Genomic DNA, 14747 nt, shown 5'->3' with positions numbered 1-14747 from the left:
AGGTAATAACAAGTTGATACTTAGTACCTACTTTTGGGCTTTTTGAAGTTGTCATTTTTGGCGCCAATTTACCTGTCTATCTAGCATGGTTTGTGGCTATTATAAACGCGCTCCCTACTGATAACACGAACTGAGACAGAAATAAACAAAGTGTGAAAATACCTAAGTCAGTGTCTTCATGACACTTGTACAAACCACCAACGTCGTTTTGCGATAATGCAGGGTTCAAGTTTAGAGGTGCACAATTTTCGAAAGAAAAGTGGCACGCGTCCTATTTTTCTATTACATCTCGAGGCATTGGTGTACACATGGGGGAGCTGATGAGGCTACAACTCTCCCGAAACTTTGAGAAAAACAAAATTTTGAAATGAAATCTGTAAGGAACTCGGGGGAAAAAACAAATTGGTAAGTGCAACCCCCACACACCCTAAAATGACCCTAGATACCATTTCTCTCTTTGAACAACTTTAAAAAGGAATCCCAAAAGTGGTAATTACCAAATATTTTATATTGTCTCTCTCCACCTCCCCTCCGAAAGAAAATCCTGCGTACGTTTGTGTCTGGAGGAGAGTTACAAATCACTCGCGTAATGTACAGTGCTGCTTGCGATGGAATACTGCTAGAATTTAAATTTGAAAATAATTTCAATGTTAAAGGCGTCATCATTATTACTATTATCAATATGATTTTGTAACGTCCTATTATTGTTATCATTACGTCCCTGCCTAAATTCGCAGCCAGAAATACGATTGATTGATTGAGTTATTGTTTTAAGTCCACTTTATGGGGACTGGACCTACAGTTTAAAGTGGGGTCCGAACCACTATGTGCCTCCACAGGGTATCGAACCCGGGACCCCTTAATTACAAGGCAATGACGCTACCACTGCGCCATCGAGGAGGCCCAGAAATACGAATAAAACGCGATCTTCTATCTTCAGGAAAGCAACGTCTTGACAAGGCACAAGGCGGTTCTAAGACCAGCACAAAGCTTGAATGGAGACAATACAACAAGCTTGTTCAACAAATGTTGGCGCGAAGGTTGCGGACAACCAAAGGCGGCACTGCGTCCCAAATACTCTCTGAACTGCCTGTCATAAAATATTCCAGCGAGAGGACAGTCGTCACCTGTCGAACCTGACAAATTGCAAGGAGCGGTCTTTCTTGCTTGAAGGGAACAAGGGAAAGATGGAGAAGATAAAGGGAAGGAAATGACAATCAAATGGTAGAGAAGACTTATCCCTGGGTTGTACCCCTGCTGTTTGAGAGCACAGTTTCTGAAAGGCAATACGCAAATATGGTTAAATTTTCCCTTCCCCAGTAAATCTTTGTTTCCGATTCATTTTGTTCATTCTGCTAGATTTTGCTTCTATCCAGGGTGCCAAGTACCAGAACGGTCCAATGACCTCGGTACCCTCGAGCAATGAATAATTTGAGTGAGGAGGCAGGAGGGCTTTGGGGGAGGGAGGCGGGGCAGATGCAAGAGGACGAAGAAAATGTAGCAGTTTACTTACATGATGACTCGTGAAAGTAAAATTGTTATTGCTTGCTTGAAAGAATGAATCGTTGTACTGATTTTTGCATGTCTCAGCAGAGAGGAATTTTCAAAAACATCTCTCCTCTGAAAGTGCTAAGCAGATTTCGTAAATTCTGAAAAATGAATATGTGTAAGATTTCATCTGTAGGTTTGTTTGTTTGATTTGTTGTCTTCACTTTATGCACAGAAAGGCTAATCAGGACTGGACCTACAGTTTAAAGTGGGATCCGAACCACTGTGCCATTATCTCCACCGGATATCGAACCCGGGACCCCTTGATTACAAGGCGACGACCTTACCACTACACCATCGGCGAGGCCCTTTCACCTGTAGGTCTGGAAGAATCCTCATGATGGTTGCATTTGTAGCTGTGTTGAAAATAAATGTAGTAGTTTTGTCTTTCCGGAAACTTAATATCAAATATCTTGACAGACAATAATGCAATCCACCGGAGGATTCTCCAGAATAGCTAAATAGGAAAATCCTGCACAGAATAATTTATCAGATGTCAAGAAATCAGCTTAGCACTTCCACAGTAGTTTCGATAAAAAAGAAGAAGTTGTCATTGAGACAGGAAGAAAGTAAAATACATTAAGAAAACTGTAAAGTAATAGTATAACAGTAGTACTTTCATAAATTGATTTGCTTCCTGAAAATTCTTGAACTCTAATGTTTATTTGACCTCCAGTATTCACATATATATTATATACACTTCGTAGTAGTTTTATATACCAATGCACTATATATGTAGCAATATTATAATGTAATATAATGTACATATAAACCATTATATATATATGTGTGCGTGTGTGTCGCGCGCGCATCACACAGAGTTGTTTAACTACTTTACTGTCTGGTAATATTTGCATAGGAACAAATTTTAGATTTGGCCCCCCCGAACTGATCAACCTAGCTACGTCCCTGGACATTTGTGAATAAAAAAGTGGTAAATAGCTGGAGAACGATAAAACTGCCAGATGATGTACCTTCATCCTTTGTGTGTATTGCACATTCGCCCCGATGTAGTTGGCGCATGCATAGTAGTGTTAGCAAAAATGGCGGCAGGTAGTGTCTGTAACTGTGGTGCAGCGGTGTATGATCAAATTCCTTTTGAAGGAGAACCTGAAGCTAGATGAAATTTTGAGAAGATTGCAAGCACAGTATGGGGAACAAACAATGTCAGATTTTTTTGGGGTGAAAGGGTCATGATTAATGCCCAGCATCCTTGCACATTGATGAAGGGTGCCGTATGTAATGCCATTCACAAGAAAAGACCAGGGATGTTGTCTGCAAATGACATTCTTCACCAGGACAATTCATAGCCCCACATCATCAATTTGACAGCAACAACTCTCTCCGAAAGGGTTTGGCTCCATGTTCTTACGCTCCAGACTTAGTGATAATCAGATTTGCTTGGGCCACTTAAAGAGCATATGGAAGGGAAGAAATTGAGTGTCTATGACAGCAGTTAACTTCCTTCTACGCCAAAGGACTCAGGGATCTGACACAATGATGGCAGCGATGCCTGGATGCTCAGGGGGATTCCTTTGAAAAACTCGCATAGTTTGGGGCTTCTAGGACTTTCCAATTTTTTTCCTAGAAATAGAAGTCTGTTAACCTTGAAAGACCCTTGTACCATAATATTATAAGGGCTAAGCACTTACTTGGTCCTAACGGAGTCGGGTGAAGGAGGTCTCCTGGACTCCAGGTTGTCCATGGCATGCCATTCATTGAGACAGGAACGATCGGAGTCGATGCGCTGTTCATAGTAACTCACCCAGTCGTGTGTCAGGCCACCCAGGAAATAATTCTGCTCCCGTGCTTTAGAGCTCACCTTGTGAAGAGTCTGAAGGGCAGACCTGGAAGAGAAGGCAATTTTTTGTAATACAATGGCAAATTAGATTCACATTCAGAATATATAAAATAAAGGTTTCAATTTTAGTCATAAATATAGTCCAAAGTTAATGATTAACAATTCTCATAGAAACAACCTGTAAAGTTTCATTATTAAAATGTAAACGGCAATTTTTCATAAATGAAAAATGAAAGTCATGGTACTTATGAACACGGCTGGATGTTTAGTTTATAAACTCTCTCTCTGAACTTGAGCTGAAGAAAAATATACATTTTTCGTTGCACAATTTTGAGAGAAGTTCGCACAATTAAATGCACCAAACAACCGTGGAAAAATATCCTTTAATTAGCCTTAAAATAAAACTGAAGATACTAAAAACGATCAATAAGCAAAAAAAATATATGCAACAGTTTTCTGTTATTAATTTACAGCAGTACTAATGTTGATTATATTATGACTACTGCTACGTAATCATTTTTATATCAATGACTAAAAGGAAAATTCTGACGAAAAACGATTCTTGCCTCTCCCCCCAAAGAATTTCTGAGGGCTCCCTCCCTTCATGTAAAAATTAAAGCTTACTTATCGGCAAAATAAGTTTACACAGCTTACTTTCGATGCAAACTTTACGTCTTGAATTACACTTTTTTTTTCTCAAGCTATTACAAATTTGTCCGATTTGACTTGCAACAGCATAGTAATTTTCGAAAATTTCTCTCCTTTCCAGAACCTGGGATGATATTACAAATTCTGTAAAATTTCTCTATTTAGAATTTCTTCTAGAGTGTACATGAGCATTTTCGAGAGGTCTTACTTTCGTGCATGTCGGGGGATGATCGGGTTGTAATCCCTTCCTTTTGACAATATGAGACTGACTTGTAAAAGAAGAAGTTGCAGCATCCCTTGCGAAAATCATGAACATGTCAGTGAACACGCGACATGCTTGTCAAGCAAAATTACACTTGCTTTCCGACAGGGTGCATAAAAATCATGATTTTTATTCAAAAAAATCATTTTTGTTTATTTAAAAAATCATTTTCGATTTTTATTTAAAAAATAGTTTTTGATGATTTATATTTAAAGAATCATTTTTGATGATTTTCATTTTAAAAAACGCTTAAAATTGTTTATGTTTTTTGATACCACCGTACATATAATTCTTTATAGAAAGGCTTTTACTGGTAAACGGCCCCGTAAAATATTTCAACAGTTTGATTAAAGCAAATAAAATATTATATGTAAACATACATGTTTCTGATACTTTCTATATGAACCTACTATGGAAATCTTTGTTGGGTGTGGTAATCAAACTATAATAATTTCAGTAACTTTTCTTCCGTTGAAAATAAAACATTTTGGATGTACTACATAACTGTAACTTAAAATATTTTTTACAGTCTTTATAGATATTATTTTGTCTATAAAAATTATTGAATATTAAATCAAGAGAAATTTAAATGCGTTTACAGTTTACATATTCCATTTCCTTTCGTATGAGCTTCACCCTAAAAGTACATATATTTTTGTATCCTTTCTTAGAGCCTTAAATGTGATTAATGTACTTTCAGCAAAAGTGATTCTGATATATACAAACTCCTTACGTACATTATTCTATAAATTATATCTTTAAAGTGATTTAAATCAATCCACCTTACTTTCCGATCATCCCACTCTGAGTCGACTTTCGATACAAAAGCTAAACTGCAATAGTGACGTAGGCTGTGAACGTTCGGTTTACACAACCAACACTAAAAGCGTGAAACCTTAGACCTTCTCAATCTTCGATTGTTAACATGGTATGACTCAAATTCTCGCACCAATGACCATCGGGTTGTGCAATGCTGTGGATCCTATAAATAAAAGCCGAATGCAAACTTTAAAAAGTGAAAATTACACGTCTGTTCCGGAACAACGGACTAAACCAAAATAAACACCGGCTTCTAGGAAGGCTTCGGACTCTAGGAGGGGACGCCCTTGGGCCGACTGGAAACATGCGTCACACCAACTTCCTCTTGCGTGCAAGGCTATTTACTTTCCCGTTCATGTTCTTCCATACTCGGGCTTGGTTCAGAGCTGCCATTTTGCCGTTACAGAACCTATCTAAGATTGGCATTCGCACGGAGAAATACTACGCAGCAGGCTGTTCTGATAGTTACGAAACTACTTATTATTATTAGGAAACGGATTTCTAGTTCCATACTTTTGCTACGTCCTAAACGTATGCTATTTAGAGATATTTGCGTTTCATGTATACACGGGATTTTTGAAAGGGAGGGATTCAAAACGTTTTCTTGGTTGTCAGCCTTCATTTTGTCATATTTTCCTACCTTTGACGTTTCTTAGGAATACTGGACCAAAAAGGGGGGGTTATACCCCCACCAACCACCCGTTGGGCACGCCACTGTGTACACAGCACCCCTCTCTTAAAATTCTGTGGGACATAAAATGTCTAAACGAACTATAAATGCCTAAAGCTCTATTTGTACCTGAAAAACGCCTTTTAAACCTTTCAAGTAAATTAAAAAAAAAACTTTTAATAACAACAACCCCTAATTTGCTGTTTTAAGTCCACTTTATGCACAATAAGGCTAATCGGGACTGGACCTAGTTTAAAGTGGGATCCGAACCACTTGTGCTTCCACCGGTTATCGAACCCGGGACCCCTACACACAAATGATTGAAAACCTTGACGACTCCGAGAGACAGAAGAGGCACTGCAACAGCAAGTGGTGTCAGCGTCTGTGCAAATTCCCGCCATCTTCCAGCTTGCATCACGAAATTGGATAAATGTGGAGCGAACTGACTGGATGAGGAGGCATTCTCGGTTGTTGTTGTTGAACGGCGTACTTCCCAGGCGATTACAGGGACCGTAGGTGTAGCATACCAAACAAAGATGAAGGCTGTTTTGCGACGAAATACTAGCTTAAAAAAAAAAAAAAATAATTCTGTTGTTAAACCAGGGCTGGTGTTATTCCCGTACCGGCTACCAACAGTGTAAGATCGCGGAAAGATTCTAGGAATCTGATTAGCTGTTTCGAGTACCTGCTGTGACAGTGACGAATAAGAAAGGCAATCGCGCAAGTGACCAATGACATCGTCTATTTCCTCCATTGACACAACAGTCTAGGTGAAAGGGGAGGATTCGCACCGGAAACTACAACTGCCCTAGTATAGAGGCTGTTCAAGGAAAGAATACCACTGCGAAACTGTCTTTGGTTTGAGTTTCGAGGTTTTTTTTAGTCCATTTCATACACAAATAGGCTAACCGTGACTGGACCTACAGTTTAAAGTGGGATCCCAAACTTCACCAGGTATCGAACCTAGTACCCCTTGATTACAAGGCCCGAACCTGCCTTGGGAATCAGCAGAAGCTGCATTTATGAAGCTTGCATCAATAACTTCCTGCGGCGTGGAGAGAAGTTTCTTCCTGTACTAGCACCTACTCAAGGACGATCGGGAAAAATTCCCCAACGAGAACATTGAAAAGCACATGGTTGTGCAGTGGTTCAAAATAAGGTAAAGATTTTGTATTGGACAAATTGCATCCTCTTATAATCAAAGAACAGAGTTTATTGCACTGAAAATAGTGCCTTTTGTGTAGGAATTGAATGTAAAACTAGTTGATAATTATACCTATTAATTTATTATAAGCACCTGAAAGTCCTAAATCCCTTTTTTAGCACCTAAGAATCCGTTCCGTACTTATCATTGTCCTCTCCCTCTTATAAGTAAGCCCCGCGACAGGTTAACTTTGCAGCAACGTTTTGCATATATAGACCCAAACATGCACGCAGAATATAGTTCTGCTGCAATACTGACGATTTTCTCACTGTCTGAGATATGAACAGCTCGATGGTTGACTGGCACGAGAGGTGCAGAGTGTCGTTCTCACGCGGATTAATATATAAAACCTGCTGCAAACTTAACGTGTCGCAGGGCTTAGAAGCTAGCGACGCCCATGCCTGGACTACAGCCCGATTGCGCACACTTTTCCGGTTTTATCAGTGGTATCTGATAAGCCGTTGACAAGCTGTCACAATGTACAGGATTGCGCACAAAAATGAGGCGATGTTGTCAGATGTAAAATGTTCTCAAGCCGTTCTCACTTCCGTTGTGTTTGTTTCTGTGTGTGTGTGTGCCCAGTCATTAACCTAACATAACCTAACCTAACTTTTGAGTTTGAGTAAATTCGTATGAAAATTGTATCTTGAAAACATCAATAGTGACTTACTGTGACTTGCTACATTTACTGGTCAAATTATATTTGTTTATTTAATCCTTAAGAGATTTACTATTTTATTTCTAATTTCTCTCTCTCTCTCTTCTTGTCTAAAGAAAAAAAAAACAGTTTTGCGCACAGACTTTAAAGCTACCAAAGTGGCAACGTTCGGTCAAAATCTGTGCGCAAAACAGGTCAGTGAGATTTGTGCGCAATTCTGGATCTAAAGTGTGCGCAATTCGATTGCGGTGCTACTATGCCTGTGGATCACTTTGTAAATAAACAATTTAAATTTCAACCAACGGTGCCATCTGACTGACTTCATTATACAACAAATCCATCGCAATTTCATAATTCAACACACACACACCCTAATATTGTTTTCGCACTTAGAACCGAACAAAGCCAGCGAGTGCCTCAACACGAACGTAGCTCTCCTTACCACCTCGCAAACAATAGATTCGAGCTTTGTTGTAGGAAACGCCCTTGCGCAAGGTCAAACTACATACAGCTTCTGTGATCATGACCAGTTAAGCTCATTACCGAACAATTGAGTGAATGGGCCAATTAATGCAGATTGTAAAAAACTCAAGAACAGTTACAAGGTCCTACTATCGCAGGGTTGACCCTCAACACAATTGTCACATTCACGTTTAAACATACAAAAAAGCGACTGCTGCTCCCCCACCCGCGAAACGGGAAGGTTCGTTACATGGCGATGCATTCTCTGCCTAACGAAGTAACTGGAGGGGCAGAGGACTTACCCTCAGTTACTTTCATTTAAAACATTGGGGGGGGGGGGGGACACACACTTCAATTTTGGTTATTTTACAACTTTTATTCTACGTTGATTACGTTACGTACAATTCGACCTTTAATTGTATGTAATCGTCAAGTCAAAATAAAAACAATGCTGTTTTCCTATTGCTTGAATTTGTTTAAACCAACAAAAAATACCTCCCCGACGGCCTAGTGGCGTCGTCTTGTAATCAAGGGGGTCTGGATTCGATACTCGGTGGAGACATATAGTGGTTCGGAACTCACTTTAACTTTAAAGTGTAGGCTCAGTCCCGATTAGCTTTTCTGCGTGTATAGTGAACTTAAAATTCGGCTGTATCAAAGTATTCACGCAATTCAAGTTGGGTCATTTCTTTAATTTAATTCTAAAATAACATTTTAAATTAATCTTAAGATCATTTTGAGAATTTTTCGGTCACCAATTTCCGATACTTTTTATTTATTCAAGTAAAACTTGAGTGAGTGAGGGGCAAATGCCCCTGCTTGCTCCTCCCTGCGGACACCCTTGCACAGAGATGACACTTGTAAAATAGCGCATTCGTCACCAGTCCGGTACGGACAAAGCGATCCAATTTACAAGGCGCACCAACCCTGTCTGGTAAGGAAGAGAATCCCAAGGCCGCGCTCGCTCTGGGCATGCGCAGAACACGTGCGGGTTTGCCTGGTCCGTGACCTGGCGATCGGGCGCCGAGTTGTCTGCCCTTTTACCAAACTTGGCAGCGGACACGGCGCTTTAGAGGTCCCAGGACGAGTCCGGTAAAAACAGCGTTGCTAACCTCTATACAAAGCGCACCGTGTAATAATTTTCAATGTTGAAGGCTATATATTATTGTTATTATACTGTTCTTATCTCTCAAGAAATTACCCTGTCAAAGACTTCGGCAAACTCTCGAACTAAAGTAGAAGGACACTACTTTTCTCCTCTCGCTTGTGCCAGAGTGTTGCCGAAACCTTCTTTGCTTCGTTGTCAAAAACTTCAACAGTTTTCGCTGTACACTGCTTTCCCTTCACGATGATACGAACACTTGGCACTGAATAAAGACGATGTGTTGAATCGTGCTGCACACTTTGGTTAAGGCAGGGGGAGGGTTACATGGTAAGCAGTTGATTGCATTGTCCACGGCCCCTCCGCTCGTATATTCGACGGCAGACCTAGAGGGGGTTTTCCATCTTGGTCAAGCTGTAAGCAAGTGGTTAGAAAAACTTGCCCTGTTACTTGAAATTCGCCGCTTCTGAAATAGGCAATTTGTTCCAGTTCAGATGCCTTTTTCCACTGATAATATATCGGTGGTGGAAAAACATATTTCCTTAGTGAGGTCTTGTAACAATTTATGTGTAAGGACGATGAAGTACGTGCACTTATTAACACATAGCGGACCTCTTTAAAACAAAACCATCAATGCGCAACCAATTCTGCAGATGATGGAACTCAACGTGTGCAGTATTTGTATGTTGATACGTCGCTTTACTTCCATGTCTGGCTAATTGCAAGGATAAAGATGAATGATGAGATGTGTTCTCATAACGAATATTTATGCGCAAGTCAGGACTCGAACCCGGAACTTTTGGTAGCGACATTGCGAGTCGGCCATCGGGAAGACTCTCAACGTTGTGGACCGAAATTATGCGATGAGCACCTCCTACAGTATATAATGTTAGTAGTTCTAAGGTCCTAAAACTAAACTACGGATATCAATATGATTAGTATAGCCAACGCTGGGCTACAATAGTAATCAAACGAGTAAGGTCCAGGTTCGAAAGAGCGAAGTTAGCAACTCTGTTAGTTTTTATAGACCCTCTCGAATCTCGAATTTAGGAACATCCAAAATAAATCAAAATGCTCATCTGGCGACAAACTATTTGGGGGGGGGCGATCTTTGGCAAAGAAGAATACTTCTCTCGCTGTTATAGTTCCGTAGATATGAAGTGATATTGAGGGACGGACAAATCCTTTGAGTGTAAAGTTGACTCCGAAGCATTGTGCACTGTGACTTTACCGGGGATCGAACCCAGGACTACTTGAATTCAATGTGACAGCGTCCTCCCGGAGGCTAAGGGCTGCCCAACATAACAAATACACGAGTACGCGTAATTTCAATATTTATATACGCAGTTTTTCACTAATGTACGCTAATCGCGACGATTAGGATGAAAATGTAAGTCACTGAAACAGACAACCGAACAAAATCAACCTAGAACCGCGCAACACAAACACCTAATTTTTTCTCTCTCTCTAGCCATAGCAGTTCGTGAGATACTGGAGGTTCACAACGACAGACGGGCACGACTCACTGCCCCATACACGACTATAACAGAAGCATGCACGCCTTCGACAGACAAAACCGCTTCACAACCTACCTTCAGTCTTCGAAAGGCACACACAGCCATCCACATAAATTACCCACCCGCCGCACACGGAGAAAAAGATAATTCAAACGAGACATATTTTCGCGAGGAAAAGCGAAAAACTTTGCGAGCGCCAAGACTGCGTGCGCAGAGGGCGATTTCATCACGCCTTCCCCGAACGCTTACGTTGCCGATTTGCCGCGAATCGATGTAGGTTTACAGAGTATTACTCTCTGTAACTTCGGCTGCCACTGCGTACCTTTCTTCTGAGAAAGAAGGTGAACATACTGTATGCATTGTTCACGGCGCAATTACGGATTCCTTCGTAGAAATATGGTTCTGAAAAAAAGTTGGTTTACTAAGTACGTACTTGGCCAAGTTCATGCTTTTCTACCAATGTCACTTTCACAGTTATTGGGCTTGAGTCCTTCCCCCGGCGCCTCCACCTACGAATGTCTGCCAACGAAAAGAAACAAATTTTCAGACGTTTCCACGAACGTTTCTAAGCCACAGAGCAATTTCTCAGACTTTTCCAGGTTTGTGAATTTTCTTCATGTGAAATTCACTGACTTTTTTTTAGCCATAGGTCAATTTCCCTTACCTTTCCATGGATGTTTCTAGCCATAAGACAATTTCATAGCTTTTCTAGATTTCCCAGGTTAGTGGAATGACTTGTTGACAACACCGACTGCAAACCAGTCGAGGAGTAAATTCGCACTGCTAATAAAAACAACCATTGCCAACCCCATGTTTGAAGTACCTTGTGATATGAACTGGGTGTTTTAAGTCCACTTTATGCACAGTAAGACTAATCGGGACTGGACCTACAGTCCAAAGTGGGGTCCGAACCACTATGTGCGTCCAACCTTGTGATAAAAAAATGCTGCAATTTCCCCTTTTTCAACACGAGGGAAGAAACCCCCTCCTCCACACACAATATCCCTCCTTGCCCCACTAAAGAAATCCCAGGAATCGCATCGCAATTATTAGCACTTCAGTCAGTCTCTCTCCGGGCTCCAGTTACGCCACACAATTTTTTTTCACGAAAACCCCGCCGATAGCAAACAAAACGCAAACTTCCCGATGAAGCTTGACGACACTGTAAGGAACGTAACAGGGATACCCGATTCTTCCGTAGCAGTAAATTTCTCTGTGACAAGGATACCGAGACGACGCTTGGCACAGTGTCGGTCTCGCCAATGACGATGTCCGTCTCTTTCTCGAGTCATCTCGCACAGGTGCCAATTTTGCTTTAAAATTTAGTTAAACAACATATATTTAGATTAAATCAGAATAAGTTGGAGAGCAAAGCAATTCTGTTTCAGGTGCAACTTTAATATACACCATACATTTTGGTTTTCTGAAGTTCCAAACAGGACGAGAGTATCCCGGGATTTTGTTCTCGTCTCATGACATGGTGGTGTCGGCACCATCATACAGAAATTAATTTGGTGCAGCTGGACTCGAAGGATGGTGCTCCTAGATAATATTTTTGGTTCCTTCTAGCTTCTTGCTTGGAACACATACTCGTACATCACAGAATTCACGTAGACATGGACAATGTTGCAAGGTCCTGAAACGTTCCCACACTATATATATATAAAAAAGAACACTAAATGCACGCAATCTCAGCTACGACTCTAGCTTACTGTGAGCAAAGACTTGCGGAGATGGAAAATACGACGCACTTTTGCTTCCCAAACAACTGGAACTCCGTCTGCACAAACACTGACAAGGATGCGCGCGAAATTAGTTCACATCTAAAAATAAAGCACTGCCTTCAAAAACCAGGAACAGACAGACTCTGGACAAGCTGAACAGATCCTCGATGCACTCGCGTCCAACTTCTCGAGCACCATCGCGCCAAGTGCAACCTGTTGCCACTGGGATCACACACGCACGCACACTACTCACCCCGCTCGTCCCATGTCGAATGCAAACTCAGACCCGCTGCGAAATATCTGGGCTGTGAAAGTTTAATCGAGACAAGAGATGGGGAAAAGAAACCTGTGAACGCACCTGCCTGACTGAGCTGCTCCCGCACACAATGCGAGCGAACGGACGCCTTGGAGAAACGGGCCCAAATAAGGTCCGCCTTCAAGACGGCTCTCGCCCGCCAAGACCTTGGTAGACTCTCTCTCTCTCTCCGCAACTTACCTGCCACACCAGTACAACCGACGGCAAAAGTATTCACCGCGCTCCAATAATAAACATGAGCAAGCGTTGACCATGTATGCGAAGCTACATTCTTCCATGTCATTTCTCACTTTCTCATCTATGCCGTTCTGTAGATGCACCAGTTTGGAGATTCCAACCACGTGAGTCACAGTCGCATGCAACGTCCTCTGAATGCTGCCTCAATTACACTACTTCTGGTGCGACAGCCGCATGCTACACGTTGCCTCATGGAATTTTCACCTTTGTTAACTCAACCTGGCAAGGTTAAAGGTATTCCGCAACTTACTGATGAACTGAAAGTGCGAAGTGAGCGCGTGCGTACAGTCCTTGCCATTCTTAGACGTCCCTATCTTATCCATTTTCCTGCAGAAACCATAGCACGTGCGATGGTTGACATCTGCAAGTGTTGCCACATCTAGTCTCTATTCTTCACTACAAGGGCAAGACTGCGCCACCCTGCTCCTGTTCGGTCAGTGAAAGCTTGGCAACTCGGAAGCAACCCTTCTTTGTCCTTGATTCCGAAAGTCCCGAGATTTATGGCCGTGGCTTGTGCTGGGATGGGGGAAACAAATGTCGTCAAACCATGTCATGGAGAATACTAGTGAACATCCAGGCACTGGATCCAAGATTTCGAAATGCGTAAACAAAACTTTTTAAAAAAAACGCACATGGTCAAGACGCACACAAACCACACGTAGGATTACAGTAGCTACGAGGGAGCCTGAACCTTGTTTGGCCTGCAAGGGCGCAGTCTCCGGGCCGTACTACTGGGAAGAGAGGTGTGTTCGTGGACATGAGTATATAGATAGAAAGAAACACACGCAGAATTGAATTATTTTAAGTTCACTTTATGCACAGATAGGCTAATCGGGACTGGACCTACAGTTTGAAATGGGATCCGAACCGCTGTGGGTATCGAACCTTGATTACAAGGCGGCGACGTTACCACTACGCCATCGGGGAGGCGAGATAGAAACAGAATACGATGCGTTCTTCTATCACATAAAGCAGTAACAATTGCAAAACGGCCACGTTGTTGGCAGGGACGGAAAAGTGGTGGGTGTTGTAATTTTCTAACCGGATTCCTCCGTGCCGCAAACGAACGGAAAACGAGTAGGCTGGATTACGTGGGAGGCCCCTCCAGCTCCACGTCTCCTCAATGAATGAGATGCAAAACCAGCAATGGGATTTGTGAAGCAGTAAGGCCGCGCGCAAGGAAAAGCTATTCAATGGTCAGCCGCGATTGCAGCGTTACAATCGCTTATTCTTCACTTCAAACTTGAATTGAAGAAAATTTTCGACTGTTTGTGGAAGAACAGAAGACAGGTTTTCAAAAAGAGAGGCTCAACTGAACACTTCATCTTCAAGGCCGTCCATACAGTACATTTACAACAGCATTCAAGCATTTCCCACAATAAGAATAGCAGAGGGAGACAATATACACATCTGGCGTTTTCTCCCTTTTAAAGTAACCGAAATCATCAATTCTAGGAGTATTACAGAATTATACGCATCGGGAATTTATGGGTAACGTAATTAATTGATTACCAACATTTTAAAATGTAATTCGTTTTATCTTCAGTATAATTTTTTCATGCAATTATGATGTTTCTACTAGAAATCTACCGTCTGAAAATATATTACATGCCTCTCGCCGACTTTCGTGACGAAATAAAGACTAAAATTGGTAAACGCTGTAAGTGCCACAATAATTCAAACACCGTTTTCCACGTTGAACTGTGAAATGTGCCATGCTTTATAATGTGGTAAACGTGAAATGTGGCTGGTAGCCCTCTAAGTAGTTTAAAGGGCGTG

At 41.6% G+C, this 14747-nt stretch overlaps 1 protein-coding gene across 4 annotated transcripts in view; it reads right to left on the bottom strand.

The window, feature by feature from the left end:
* The window catches only part of ssh (Protein phosphatase Slingshot), a 239497-nt gene that overhangs the window by 22122 nt on the left and 202628 nt on the right, over window positions 1-14747 (bottom strand). For all 4 annotated transcript variants that reach the window (XM_083125602.1, XM_083125601.1, XM_083125599.1 and 1 more), the window contains one exon: window positions 3201-3395. In XM_083125602.1, coding sequence (XP_082981728.1) covers window positions 3201-3395 — 195 coding nt within the window. The remainder of the gene's footprint in view (window positions 1-3200; window positions 3396-14747) is intronic.

This window comes from Lepisma saccharinum, chromosome 7 (assembly GCF_977018435.1).
Source record: "Lepisma saccharinum chromosome 7, izLepSacc3.1, whole genome shotgun sequence".
In the NCBI taxonomy this organism is placed as follows: Eukaryota; Metazoa; Arthropoda; class Insecta; order Zygentoma; family Lepismatidae; genus Lepisma; species Lepisma saccharinum.
This window is presented reverse-complemented; position numbering and strand designations above follow the sequence as displayed.